The 13,220-nt window shown below is 42.3% G+C and overlaps 1 protein-coding gene across 1 annotated transcript in view; it reads right to left on the bottom strand.

Annotated features, from left to right (window-relative positions):
* The window catches only part of MYCBP2 (MYC binding protein 2), a 161,574-nt gene that overhangs the window by 130,382 nt on the left and 17,972 nt on the right, over positions 1-13,220 (bottom strand). The window contains exons 5-10 of the mRNA XM_058186463.1: positions 11,671-11,867; positions 7,511-7,753; positions 7,177-7,248; positions 5,511-5,607; positions 4,418-4,491; positions 1,587-1,725 (exon numbers count right to left, since the gene is read on the bottom strand). Coding sequence (XP_058042446.1) covers positions 1,587-1,725; positions 4,418-4,491; positions 5,511-5,607; positions 7,177-7,248; positions 7,511-7,753; positions 11,671-11,867 — 822 coding nt within the window. The remainder of the gene's footprint in view (positions 1-1,586; positions 1,726-4,417; positions 4,492-5,510; positions 5,608-7,176; positions 7,249-7,510; positions 7,754-11,670; positions 11,868-13,220) is intronic.

Genomic DNA, 13,220 nt, shown 5'->3' with positions numbered 1-13,220 from the left:
ATTCTCTGGCAATTGGGATGCATGACATCAGACTCTGGCTGCCTAAGGCCACCCACCCTGCCCACTGGTGGTGCCAATTCTGCTCTCCAGAAGGCTCTTCTTGAGAACAATTGATTGACCTTTTTTCCCCTATCTACTGAGTGAATTACCTGCTGAGCTTGCTCACTTCTTACGTTTGATTTTCAGGGATGCTCTACAAACAGGCAAAATACTGTACAGAAAAATCATTTCCTTACTGATAATGTGCAAATCTTTTTCCAGATCAAACAACGAGATCCCACACGCATGTAAGCATTTCCTGGCAAGCTTTAGCTGGAGTTCTTGCTGTAATGCGGGTTCTGTACTGGTTGCAAATATCCGAACTACGAAGCCATCCTGCAACACATAACATACCAGATCAATAGTCCTGCTTCTTCCGCACTGTATCTCATTTAAAAAGACATTGATTCTTTGGAGTAGCATGTAAATACTTGGCGAAAAAAACAACACTATTCAAATGAATCATTTTTGTATTAATTTAGCAGTGCAACGCAATGCCTAAAGTTCACAAGATAAAATAATTATAGTTCACAAATACCGTGCACCCTGTATTGATGTCATGCAAAGAGCTTGTTGTTGTTATAGTTCGGCTTGTCATATTTGAGTTAAAAATTCCAAACTGAAAGGTGCAGAAAAACAATAGTGCACCCCTTTTAATCTTTCTTTGGTTTAATAACATTGTTTCCACTGTTTTCAGTATTTATCAACATCTCACTTTCGGGGAAAGTAATCAGAATAGCAAATATAGCAGCACTTCCAATAATCAATTGGAATACCCCTGCCTAATGAGATTAATTACATTCTACCAGGAAAACAGAAGCCCATAAAAATAATCAATGGCTGGTAAAACATGGAAAAATCAGCATCATTAACAACTGTGCAATTTTTGAAGGTCTGTTTTTTGCATCGCAACATGTCCATTTCCCATTTTATTTCATTTTTACATAAAGCGCATATGCTCCAGGACAAAAATTGGACTGAATGCACTGTTGTGTTTTAAAATATGCAGCTCTTGGGTTTGTTTTCTATTTTAGGAAACTAATGTTTACTGCAAGTATGAACTGCCCCATTTTTTTATAATCTCCTTCTGGAACTTTGATAGTTTCTGATATGGATGGATGGATGGATGGACAGAGAGACAGAGAGAGATGAGAGATAGATGAGAGATGAGAGAAAGAGAGAGAGAGATGATAGATGATAAATAAATAGGCAGGCAAGATAGATAGATGGATAAAGACAGACAGACAGACAGATATAGAAAGACTGGGAGAGAAAGAGAGGGGGAGGGAGAGAGAGAGAGAGAGAAAGAGAATTCTCTGGCAATTGGGATGCATGACATCAGACTCTGGCTGCCAAAGGCCACCCACCCTGCCCACTGGTGGTGCCAATTCTGCTCTCCAGAAGGCTCTTCTTGAGAACAATTGATTGACCTTTTTTCCCCTATCTACTGAGTGAATTACCTGCTGAGCTTGCTCACTTCTTACGTTTGATTTTCAGGGATGCTCTACAAACAGGCAAAATACTGTACAGAAAAATCATTTCCTTACTGATAATGTGCAAATCTTTTTCCAGATCAAACAACGAGATCCCACACGCATGTAAGCATTTCCTGGCAAGCTTTAGCTGGAGTTCTTGCTGTAATGCGGGTTCTGTACTGGTTGCAAATATCCGAACTACGAAGCCATCCTGCAACACATAACATACCAGATCAATAGTCCTGCTTCTTCCGCACTGTATCTCATTTAAAAAGACATTGATTCTTTGGAGTAGCATGTAAATACTTGGCGAAAAAAACAACACTATTCAAATGAATCATTTTTGTATTAATTTAGCAGTGCAACGCAATGCCTAAAGTTCACAAGATAAAATAATTATAGTTCACAAATACCGTGCACCCTGTATTGATGTCATGCAAAGAGCTTGTTGTTGTTATAGTTCGGCTTGTCATATTTGAGTTAAAAATTCCAAACTGAAAGGTGCAGAAAAACAATAGTGTACCCCTTTTAATCTTTCTTTGGTTTAATAACATTGTTTCCACTGTTTTCAGTATTTATCAACATCTCAGTTTCAGGGGAAGTAATCAGAATAGCAAATATAGCAGCACTTCCAATAATCAATTGGAATACCCCTGCCTGAGCTACAGCCAAGGAAAATTGTCGCTAAATATGAGTGTACAGAATTTACAGGAGGCCAGACTTAATCTCTTATAGGAGCATAGCCTGTTGTGGTCCTCTGCCGGCCTGCGGAGCTGGCAGAAGAGTCGGACAGTGAGGAGGCTGGGAAGGAACATGGGCCAGTCCTGGAAAGGCTCCGACGAGGGCTCTGCATCGGAGGCAGAGATGGGGCCAGGGCCATCTGGGAGTTATATGCTGACTTCGGAGCCTCCAGAGTCTGACGTCAGTAAGGCAGAGGAACAGGGGGAGCCTGTTCCCAGTACACACATGCGCAGAGCTGCCAGAAGGCAAGAACAATTAAGACAAAAGGAGAGTAAGGCTTGGAGATGATTGGCCCCTCCAATAAGGCATAAAGGTGGAGCGAAGGGACATGAGCTTTTGCAGGAAGCAACTTTGTTCGTTCTGGTCGGTTTAAACTCTGAAGCTCCGTTTTGACTTTGTGCACCGTTTGGCCTTGCAAATATCAGCCTTATCCCAAAAGACTGTGGCAGAATTCTGTCATACTATTCACAAACTGCTTGGGACTCATTACAGGCTGTGAATGAACATAATTCACAGCCGTTGAAATAAAAGGAGGGTTTTTGGGACTAAGCATGTGATTGTTACTGTCTCAGGAAGCCTTTGTCAGAATATAGCCACTCTAAAACAGAAGTCCCCAACTCCCAGACCACGGCCCACTACCAGGCCGTGGCCTATTTGGAACTGAGCCGTGCAAGAGGCGGGACGGTGCGCGCACATAGCTCCACTTACACGAGCAGCGCCCCAAAGGCTTTTCTTCTCTGTTGTGAGAGTGCAGCTGCATATACGTGCACATCGGCCTGCTACTTGTGCAACCTGGTTCCTCTCCGCCACCCAGGCAGGCCACCAAGCCACTCCGAAAGTGGAGCAGTGAGAGCAGAGGCTGAATGGGACGAGCGCACCCCTGCTCAGCTTTGCTGATTCAGTATGGCTGCTTGCGCAGGAGTGTTTTGGAGTGTCAGGCAGCCTTGGTGAGTCTGAAAGAGCATGAGACCGTGCCCCCCCCACACCCAAAGGCTTCTCTTCTTCGTGCCAAAAGCTTTTGCAAATAGACAAAAGGCTTCGGGGGACCAATCTCGTGCTGCTTCAGGCCTTCTGTCCCTTTGCAAAGGCTTTTGCCGTGGAGAAGCCTGAAGGAGTGCAAAACTGCGCCCCAAAAGCTTCCCTTCTCTCGAGTAAGTGGAGCTGCATGAACTCACATGCACCAGTCCACCCCTTACGTGGCCTGGTTCCCCTCTCCCCTCCAAGCCGGGCCACGAAGCAGCAAAGATTGGAGACCACTGCTCTAAACTGATGACAGGTTTGACCCCACCTTCGGGCTCTACCTGGTCGCCTCCTACATATTAGGCAGAAAGCAATGGAGCAAAGGGAGCAACGTTTAAATCGAAGCGTGTCAAATGTGAGTTGATATTTTTATCATTTACTGCTTATTGATCTGGTGGCACATGAACCAGCACCTCTTTTTAAAAGTAACTTCCCACTACAATTGAAAATTAGATTCAGAACATTACTAGTATACTAGTAGTAGGCATCAGAGGTGGGTTTTAATAGGTTCTGACCAGTTCTGGAGAACCAGTAGTGGAAATATTGAGTAGTTTGGAGAACCGGTAGTAAAAATTCTGACTGGCCCCACCCCCATCTATTCTCTGCCTCCCAAGTTCTAGCTGATCAGGAGGAAATGGGGATTTTTGCAGTAACCTTCCCCTGGAGTGGGATGGGAATGGAGATTTTACAATATCCTTCCCCTGCCACGCCCACCAAGCTACACTCACAGAACTGGTAGTAAAAAATTTTGAAATCCACCACTGGTAGGCATCACTGCCTAATTTCCAAGCATGTTAACTTTAAAAACATTCTGACATTGCACAGGCAACCAAGCTAACATGATTTCAGCTGATAAAATAATATCCATATTGTATAAATCTCAATGGCAAGGAAGTTAATGCTGTCCCTGGTTTTTTTCTGACCGATTGCTTGGTGTAAATGATAATTGACATAGCAACACCTACATCATTAAAAGTAAGCTGTTCTGCATGAAATAATCTGGAAATATATTTCTCAAGCTGGCAAGAATATCTACAATACAGACAGGGTTAAGGCTAGCATCTGAATATTTAATATCTGCTGCCCAGCCCTTTAACCCCAAAATAATTTTTTTAAAAAATCAAGAGGGAATTTTAACTTACATCTCTAGAAGCTGCAATCTGATTAATGTATTCTCCATCAGTAAAAAGGATGTTTTGCCCTTCCATCTGACAGTCTGGAGAGAAAAAATAATTGCTAGGTCATTTCATATCAAATACTTCATTTTCCAATACTGAGCCAACAGAGATGGATTCAAAATTTGGGAAAAAATACATTGAAAACTTTCAGAAGTAGCTATGTTGTCCTATTCTGTTAAAAAAAAAATCCTCAACAACTGTGTTACTATATATACAGAAAAAGTTATATTTCAAATTAATATTTTAAGAAATCAACATACAGCACTATTACATTATTTCTGGATAACCACTACTGAATGAAGTGGTTCTTACACTTGTAAGAACTGTTACTGATTAGCATAAAAGCATATTTCTAGTTATGTGAAAAGAAAGTTGACTCTTTGACTTCTATGGTTTTTAGGTATCAGGACACTGTAAAACTCATCTGGTCCTTAGCAATTCTTAAACGTAAATACAACATCAAATGAACAAGAGATGACATATTACACATACTGGACTTTCTTGTTGTAAAATAAATAACTTGATGTGGTGTTGTTCATCTGACGTTGTATCTACCTACTTTTAAGAACTACCCAGGACTAGATGATTTTTATTATGTCCTGACACGTACAACCATAGAAGGCGTATTCTGGTCTGAAACATTGAACCAATCCATGATGAAGGCACAACCTGTGACCCCATGGTTTCTACTAAATTACATCTGATGCCTTTTGTTAATCTTTAGGATAAAGAGATTTCAAATTATTAAGAATAGAGCTGGAAGGGACCTTGGAAGTCTTCTATTCCAGGCCCCACCTCAAGCAGGAGACCCTATACCATTTCAGAGAGGTGGCTGTCTGAAATCTCTTCTTAAAAACCTCCAGTGACGGAGCACCCACAACTTCTGGAGGCAAGCCGTTCCACTGATTAATTGTTCTGTCAGGAAATTTCTCTTTAGTTCTAGGTCGAATCTCTCCTTGATTAGTTTCCATCCATTGCTTCTTGTCCTGACCTCAGGTGCTTTGGAAAATAGGTTTGTTAGAAAATATTGTTAGAATCAAGACACTGTTGTGCATACCTGGCAGTGTTACTATTCCATCTTGTTCCAAAGATTCAGGATTTATCCTTATAGCTGTCCTGCTGTGATTGTTTATATCCCGATATAACAAATAGCCCTGAAAAACACCAAATCACAACTTTCAGAATGACAATCTCAGGGACAGACCAAATGTTCTTTCACCTTTGACCGGAGTTTTCTGTTCTGCAGCTCCATTTGCCAACAGGAGGAAAAGGGACAAATTTAATTGCATGCTGTAATTAACGGATGACAGGGTAAACTTTAAAATTATCGCCCAGAATCTCAAATTTCTTGAAAGCAACGAGTACAATGAGAACTTCATAATGACATCTCATGAACAGGATATTGGGGCTGCAAGACTGCCAGCATCAGGAGCAGTTAAGTGTGGAAAAAAATGTCTACATGCTGTCGCTTGTGTTACCAGTTTAACCCCAACCGAGGCTCCTACTTATGTTTGATCAGATTCAGTCTTCAACTTCCTCCGATGGTACACTGGCATCTTTTTTGGCACTTCATATCCCCAAGTTATTCAGACAACCAAGGACCTCTCTGGGATTGATCTTTAGTGACAGCAATCTGGTCTAAAAGTCTTCGTTGTGAGTCTAAGGCTTCAGCTGAATCATCCATCAGATCCTCTGGAAAAATACCACGCTCCTTCCGAGATCTGTTAGATCCACTGGCCGCATTGAGAAGATTGCTCTAAAACCACCTACCTTCTTATAGTAGGGCATAGCACTGATAAGCTAGTGAGGAGTCAGATAGCATTCTGTGTGTGTCCTCCACACCCGGATCATGCTACAACTTCCCCAAAATCAAAATCTTATCTTGTGAGGGACCTTTGGTATGGTTTAAAGTTTCAGTTACTGAACTCGGGCAACAACCATGATCATCACAGTGGACCTGAACTCTTGAGCCAACTCTTACTCAATGGCACTCAGGTTCCACCATCAATTCAAGGATGGAGAACTTAGGTAGGGATGTTTTTGTGCAGCAGGCAGGCCAACACAACAGTAACAAACTGAACTGCTCCCCAGAGTTAAACTTCAACAAGTTACCTGTGAAAGAAAGCCTAGAAAGGCCACATGGCTTCTGGAAGATAACTGCCCCACCCCACCTCTCTGGAGCTACGAAACCAATGCCAATTCTACTCTCAAAAGTACTCAACAGAAGGATAAGATGAAGCTTAATAGTATCTAGTTGCCACAAGCAGCAAAATATTGATTCCCAAGCAGATCAACTGAAAGCGACCATCTCATGGAAACAGCGAATCAACTCCTTTTCTGGCCATCTTAAAAGGAAATTAAGAGAGAGAAACTCTGTTCTTTCTCAAAGGAAGTAATGTTGGAAAATAATTTCTGTAAGCAAGTAAAATGGAATGTAAACTTTGTTTTTGGCTAGAAATCGTTTTATAAAAACTACTTTTCTAGCCATACGATATTACTTCCTTTCGATTTTCAGTACTTTAGAACTACACTATCAATTCGATATTTCATCCAAAGTTATAGGCTCATTTAATTCAAAATTACATTTCTTAGTGTTCGCTTTCAATCTTTTTCCAAAGATGCTTTTTTCCAGAAAGTCCCATTGCCTCTTGAAAAAAGCACCTTTGGGACAACCATGACCTGGATGACTGAGAATCTCCACAAACTTTCAATCTTTTTCTTACCTGAGCATAACCCAACCATGATTTCTTCTCTTTTCTGTTTTTGATACGAGATGTGGAATTGTATATATGGCCCTGTAACACAGTAAAAATATTATAAGATTCTTGAAATTGCCTTTTTTTTAACCAAACCAAAAAAAGTAAAATACAAGAAAAACTGACTGAAAATCTTTCCATGATTTTTTTACCACATCATCCGATTTGCTATTCATAAAATCACATCCTCTTTCTGTCAGCGCTGAAGTCTCAAAATGGCCTCAGTCAGGCCAGCTTCAGGGTTCAGCCTCAGGCATTTTAAAATATCTTATGTAAGCTTTTATCTCGGAGGATACATTACCCTGACAGTTCCACTGTATCCAGAGCCAATTTTGTACAATCCATCTTTGCACAATAGATACAAGAAGTAGCCGTCGCTCTGGAGCAGAGTCGGGTCATCTTCATCGACTGAAATGTCCTTCAAGGACCATTTGTGCATCAGGGCGGCTTTCTTAATTCCGCTGCTGAACCAATCCTGGATCTGTATTTTGCCGACCAAAACCGCCTGCACACTCCTCTGAAGGGAATTTAAGATAGCTGGCACCTAAGGGAAAAAACCAGCAATAACTCCAAATTATTGCTTATCGTTAGAAACTTTAAACCACCAAAAATGAAAATGAAAAGTGGATGGGTCAGTGGGGAGGACAGCTGGGGCGGGATGGGAAGAGGGGAGAAGCAATAGGTAACAACAGATTTTGGTTCTCGTTCAAGAATCTCCCACAATGGATGAATGGCTGCAGAAGTTGATGGAGTTACCAGAGCTGGCCAAACTGACTGCTTCAATTAAAGACAAAAAAATATATAACTACTTTTGTTTCTACTTGGAAACCGCTTCTGGACTTTGTGCTTGAGGTGGGGAAAAAAATGAAACTTTGATTTGGGGTTTTACCAGTTAGATAATTTGTTGTTACATAAATGGCTAGTTTATACTATTAAACTTATATACTATACATATAAGTTTAAAAAGTTAAGGTTTGATGTTATTATTTTATTCTACTGCACCAAAGAGAGTTCTTCTTTTTCTTTTTCCCCTTTCCCCCACACTTTTCCCTTTCCTTTTTCTCTCCCCTATCTTTGCTACTATTTTCTTTTGTATTTTTGTATCTTATAGTATTAATACGTAAATAAATTAAAAATATTAAAGAGGGAGAAAAAAATCAAAAATCAGTGGATCTCCTTGCAAAGTGACTCAATCAATACAAAGAAAAAAAAATGGTGACCTGATCATTCAAAATTATCTGCTATAACTGCAACAACCTTTTCTTCGGAAGGAATTAATGTTAGATGGGTTCCTAGATTTTTCCTTCTTTCGCAAATGATGTTTAACTTCATATATTCATTCCTAAACATGTTCCAGGTAGTCCTCCTTTAGCAACTGCAATCCGTTCCAGAGAAATGGCCAAGTGAACCACATGACTGAGAGAAAGGTGGGGGGAGCAAAAATGCCCTCTCATTCAGATAAATTCTCTTGTGCTGCAACACCAGCCAAGAGTCTACTGTTTACTACAACTGCATTTGTGAATAGTCACAAACTGAGGCAGTTGCTAAACAAGGAGTATCTGTATACCAAACATTTCTTCTTCCCAGTTCGTATGATTAAATTGGGGAAATTTGGGATCAATGACAATCAAATGGAATACAGGTTTGGAACCTGCTTCATGGTTGCTCAACCTCACTCCCTTTATCTCCTAGTTTCACCAAATTGCTTTACAAATTAATTAATTAATTAATTAATTTATTTATTTATTTATTTATTTGATGTTTATATCGCCCTTCTCCCGAAGGACTCAGGGCGGTTTACAGCCAACATAAGAACAATTTGATAAATAGATTTAAAAACATTTTAAAAATCTTATTCAATTTGGCTAACCCCATTTAAAAATTATAATAGAAAAATGATTAAAAATCCCAATTAAAAACCGAAGTGTATTAGGCCAGCCCAACGCGGTGAAACAGAAAGGTCTTGAGTTCACGGCGAAAGGTCCGGAGGTCGGGGAGTAGTCGTAGCCCCAGAGGAAGCTCATTCCAGAGGGTGGGTGCTCCCACAGAGAAGGCTCTCCCCCTGGGGGTCGCCAGCTGACATTGTTTGGCTGATGGCACCCTGAGGAGACCCTCCCTGTGTGAGCGCACAGGTCGATGGGAGGCTTCCGGTTTCCGACCCGGTTACAGCACTGAGACGGCTTTGGTCGCGTTGGTGGATGATCTCTGGAGGGCCAGGGATAGGGGTTGTTCCTCTGCCCTGGTCCTATTAGACCTCTCAGCGGCTTTTGATACCATCGACCATGGTATCCTGCTGCACCGGTTGGAGGGATTGAGCCAAAGCCTGTTCCTCCCCATCCAGACCTGCACGGCCTCCAGACACCGGGACATCACTTCAACGACCTCGTTGGGGTGGTCAGGGGTGGAAATGTACAGCTGAGTATCATCAGCACAAATGTTCTTAGTTACAAAGGAGCTGTCCTCAGCACCAGGGACTAGTTGTATTTTCCTATGGCTTTAGACTAGCAGAGTTCAGCTCAAAACTACTAATAACACTTCTTAAACACAAATTTAGACTTTGGTTTTTTACTCCTACTTATTTCCAAATGATGTTTAACTTCATATATTCATTCCTAAACATGTTCCAGGTAGTCCTCCTTTAGCAACTGCAATCCGTTCCAGAGAAATGGCCAAGTGAACCACATGACTGAGAGAAAGGTGGGGGGAGCAAAAATGCCCTCTCATTCAGATAAATTCTCTTGTGCAGCAACACCAGCCAAGAGTCTACTGTTTACTACAATTGCATTTGTGAATAATCACGAACTGAGGCAGTTGCTAAACAAGGACTATCTGTATACCAAACATTTCTTCTTCCCAGTTCGTATGATTAAATTGGGGAAATTTGGGATCAATGACAATCAAATGGAACCTGCTTCATGGTTGCTCAACCTCACTCCCTTTATCTCCTAGTTTCACCAAATTGCTTTACAAATTTATTTATTTATTTATTTGATGTTTATATCGCCTTCTCCCGAAGGACTCAGGGCGGTTTACAGCCAACATAAGAACAATTTGATAAATAGATTTAAAACATTTTAAAAATCTTATTCAATTTGGCTAACCCCATTTAAAAATCTTATTCAATTTGGCTAACCCCATTTAAAAATCTTATTTAATTTGGCTAACCCCATTTAAAAATTATAATAGAAAAATGATTAAAAAAACCCAATTAAAAACCGAAGTGTATTAGGCCAGCCCTACGCGGTGAAACAGAAAGGTCTTCAGTTCACGGTGAAAGGTCCGGAGGTCGGGGAGTAGTCGTAGCCCCAAAGGAAGCTCATTCCAGAGGGTGGGTGCTCCCACAGAGAAGGCTCTCCCCCTGAGGGTCGCCAGCCGACATTGTTTGGCTGACGGCACCCTGAGGAGACCCTCCCTGTGTGAGCGCACAGGTCGATGGGAGGCTATCGGTGGCAGCAGGCGGTCCCGTAAATAGCCCGGTCCTATGCCATGGAGCACTTTAAAGATGGTAACCAACACCTTGAATTGCACCCGGAAGACCACCAGCAACCAGTGTAGCTTGCGCAGGAGAGGTGTTATATGGGAGCCACGAGTAATTCCCTCTCTCACCCGCGCAGCCACATTCTGGACCAGTTGGAGCCTCCGGGTGCTCTTCAAGGGCAGCCCCATTTAGAGAGCATTACAGTAGTCCAGGCGGGAAGTGACAAGGGCATGAGTGACTGTGCATAGGGAATCCCGGTCTATGAAGGGGCGCAACTGGCATATCAGGCGCACCTGATAAAAAGCTCCCTTGGCGACAGCCATCATGTGTTCTTCTAACGACAGCCGAGCATCCAGGAGAACGCCCAAGTTGCGAACCCTCTCCATAGGGGCCAATGACTCGGCTCCAACAGTCAGCGATGGAACTAGCTGGCTGTACCGGGATGCTGGCATCCACAGCCACTCAGTCTTGGAGGGATTGAGCCAAAGCCTGTTCCTCCCCATCCAGACCCGCACGGCCTCCAGACACCGGGACATCACTTCAACGACCTCGTTGGGGTGGTCAGGGGTGGAAATGTACAGCTGAGTATCATCAGCACAAATGTTCTTAGTTACAAAGGAGCTGTCCTCAGCACCAGGGACTAGTTGTATTTTCCTATGGCTTTAGACTAGCAGAGTTCAGCTCAAAACTACTAATAACACTTCTTAAACACAAATTTAGACTTTGGTTTTTTTTTACTCCTACTTATTTCCAAATGAGATGTTAGCAAGATTTTAAAAAGAAGTCAAATTCACGAAAATGGCAAATCCGAATAGGTTGCTGGGTTTTGTTTTGTTTTGTTTTTCTCTCTCTATCTCTCTCTTCGTATTTCTGATGCAATCTTCAGAAAACTACTGTCGCCTCCAGAATCCTTAGACTTGGAAAACACAGTGGGTTTCTTAAAGAGAGCTATTTGTGCACGTGAATGAGGCGGAACACAAGACCTGGATGGTCTGACAAGCATGACTCCCGTTGTTGGTCAGGATAGCGGAGATGGCCTGAAGCGTCCGTCCGGTCTCTCCCCAGGCAGCCACAAGACTGAAGAGGCAAGCACAGGAAAGGGCAGTCAGCGACTGGCCGGGGCTGTCATTCATCCCAGTGCTCCGAACCGTGATTTCTAGCAGGAGCTGGAACAGAGACTCTGCAGACAGAAGAAAAGGTCACTTACACACACACACACACAGTAGGGGTGATAGAAGCATGCAGGCACACAGTGGACACAAGGAAAGGGATTTGCATACTGCAATGTCGCTGTGGCCTGGCACAGTGGCCTAATATCCATGAATTAGGCCAGGACTGAGGTTCCTTTTGCAAATAATAACTGTAAACCACTCAAGGAGATAGGTAAAAGCTCCAACTAGAGGCCGTTCTTCAGCCATTCCATCCCCATCTAGAAAACCATCCATTAAGAAAGAGATGATACTCCATTGGTAACCACAGGCAGAAGATGTTGCTGCCCTGACATATAAGCCAGCAATTCACAGCACAGGCTTCACTGCAGTTGCTTGCTCTTTTGGTTGTGTCAAGTAGTGACTGCAACAACCAATGAAAAACATTTATATACAGGTAATCCTCGACTTACAACAGTTCATTTAGTGCCCGTTCAAAGTTAAAACGGCACCGATAAAAGTGACTTGTGAGCAAAATGTCTGTGGAGATTCTCAGTCATCCATGTCGTGGTTGTCCCAAAGGTGCTTTTTTTTCAAGAGGCAACTGGACTTTCTTTTTTTTTTCTTTGAAGATGTTTCGCTTCTCATCCAAGAAGATTCTTCAGCTCTGACTGGATGTTGGGGAATGGAAGGATATATGACAGCTGGTCATTTGCAGGATACAGACAAACCTCCAAGTGACCTCAACGACTCTCTAAAAAGAATGCAAATGACCAGCTGTCTGCAAGGAGTATAAATCCTTCCGTTCCCCATCATCCAGTCAGAACAGAAAAAGCTTCTTGGATGAGAAGCGAAACGTCTTCAAAGAAAAACCAGAAAGTCCAGTTGCCTCTTGAAAAAGTATACTTGGGATGACCTATGAGCATTTTTCACCTTTACGACCAATTGCAACCTCCCCACAAGTCACATGATCAAAATTCAGACACTTGGCAACTGGCATGTACTTAGGACGATTACAGGTGTTCCGGGGTTATGGGATCCCTTTTTGAGACCTTCCGACAAGCAAAGTCAACGGGGAAGCCGGATTCAACTAAACAACCGTGTTTAAACAACTAACAACAAACTAAACAACTAATTTAACAACTGCAGTGATTCGCTTAACAATCGAGGCAAGAAAGGTTGCAAAATGGGGCAAAACTCCCTTAACAACCGTCTCACTTAGCAACAGCTAAGGCTGGGCTCAATTGTGGTCACAAGTCGAGGATTACCTGTATCTGTTAAACTGTGTTTATCCTTGCGAAGAATTTGACAGAATTCTTAAACGAGCAAAGGCCAGGTTCCCATCAGCAAGGGGCTTTGAGAGAGGAGCTCTGGCCTCCAACAGA

Source organism: Ahaetulla prasina, chromosome 5, assembly GCF_028640845.1.
Source record: "Ahaetulla prasina isolate Xishuangbanna chromosome 5, ASM2864084v1, whole genome shotgun sequence".
In the NCBI taxonomy this organism is placed as follows: domain Eukaryota; kingdom Metazoa; phylum Chordata; class Lepidosauria; order Squamata; family Colubridae; genus Ahaetulla; species Ahaetulla prasina.
Note: the sequence above shows the minus strand (reverse complement) of the source record. Positions and strands in the feature narration are given on the sequence as shown.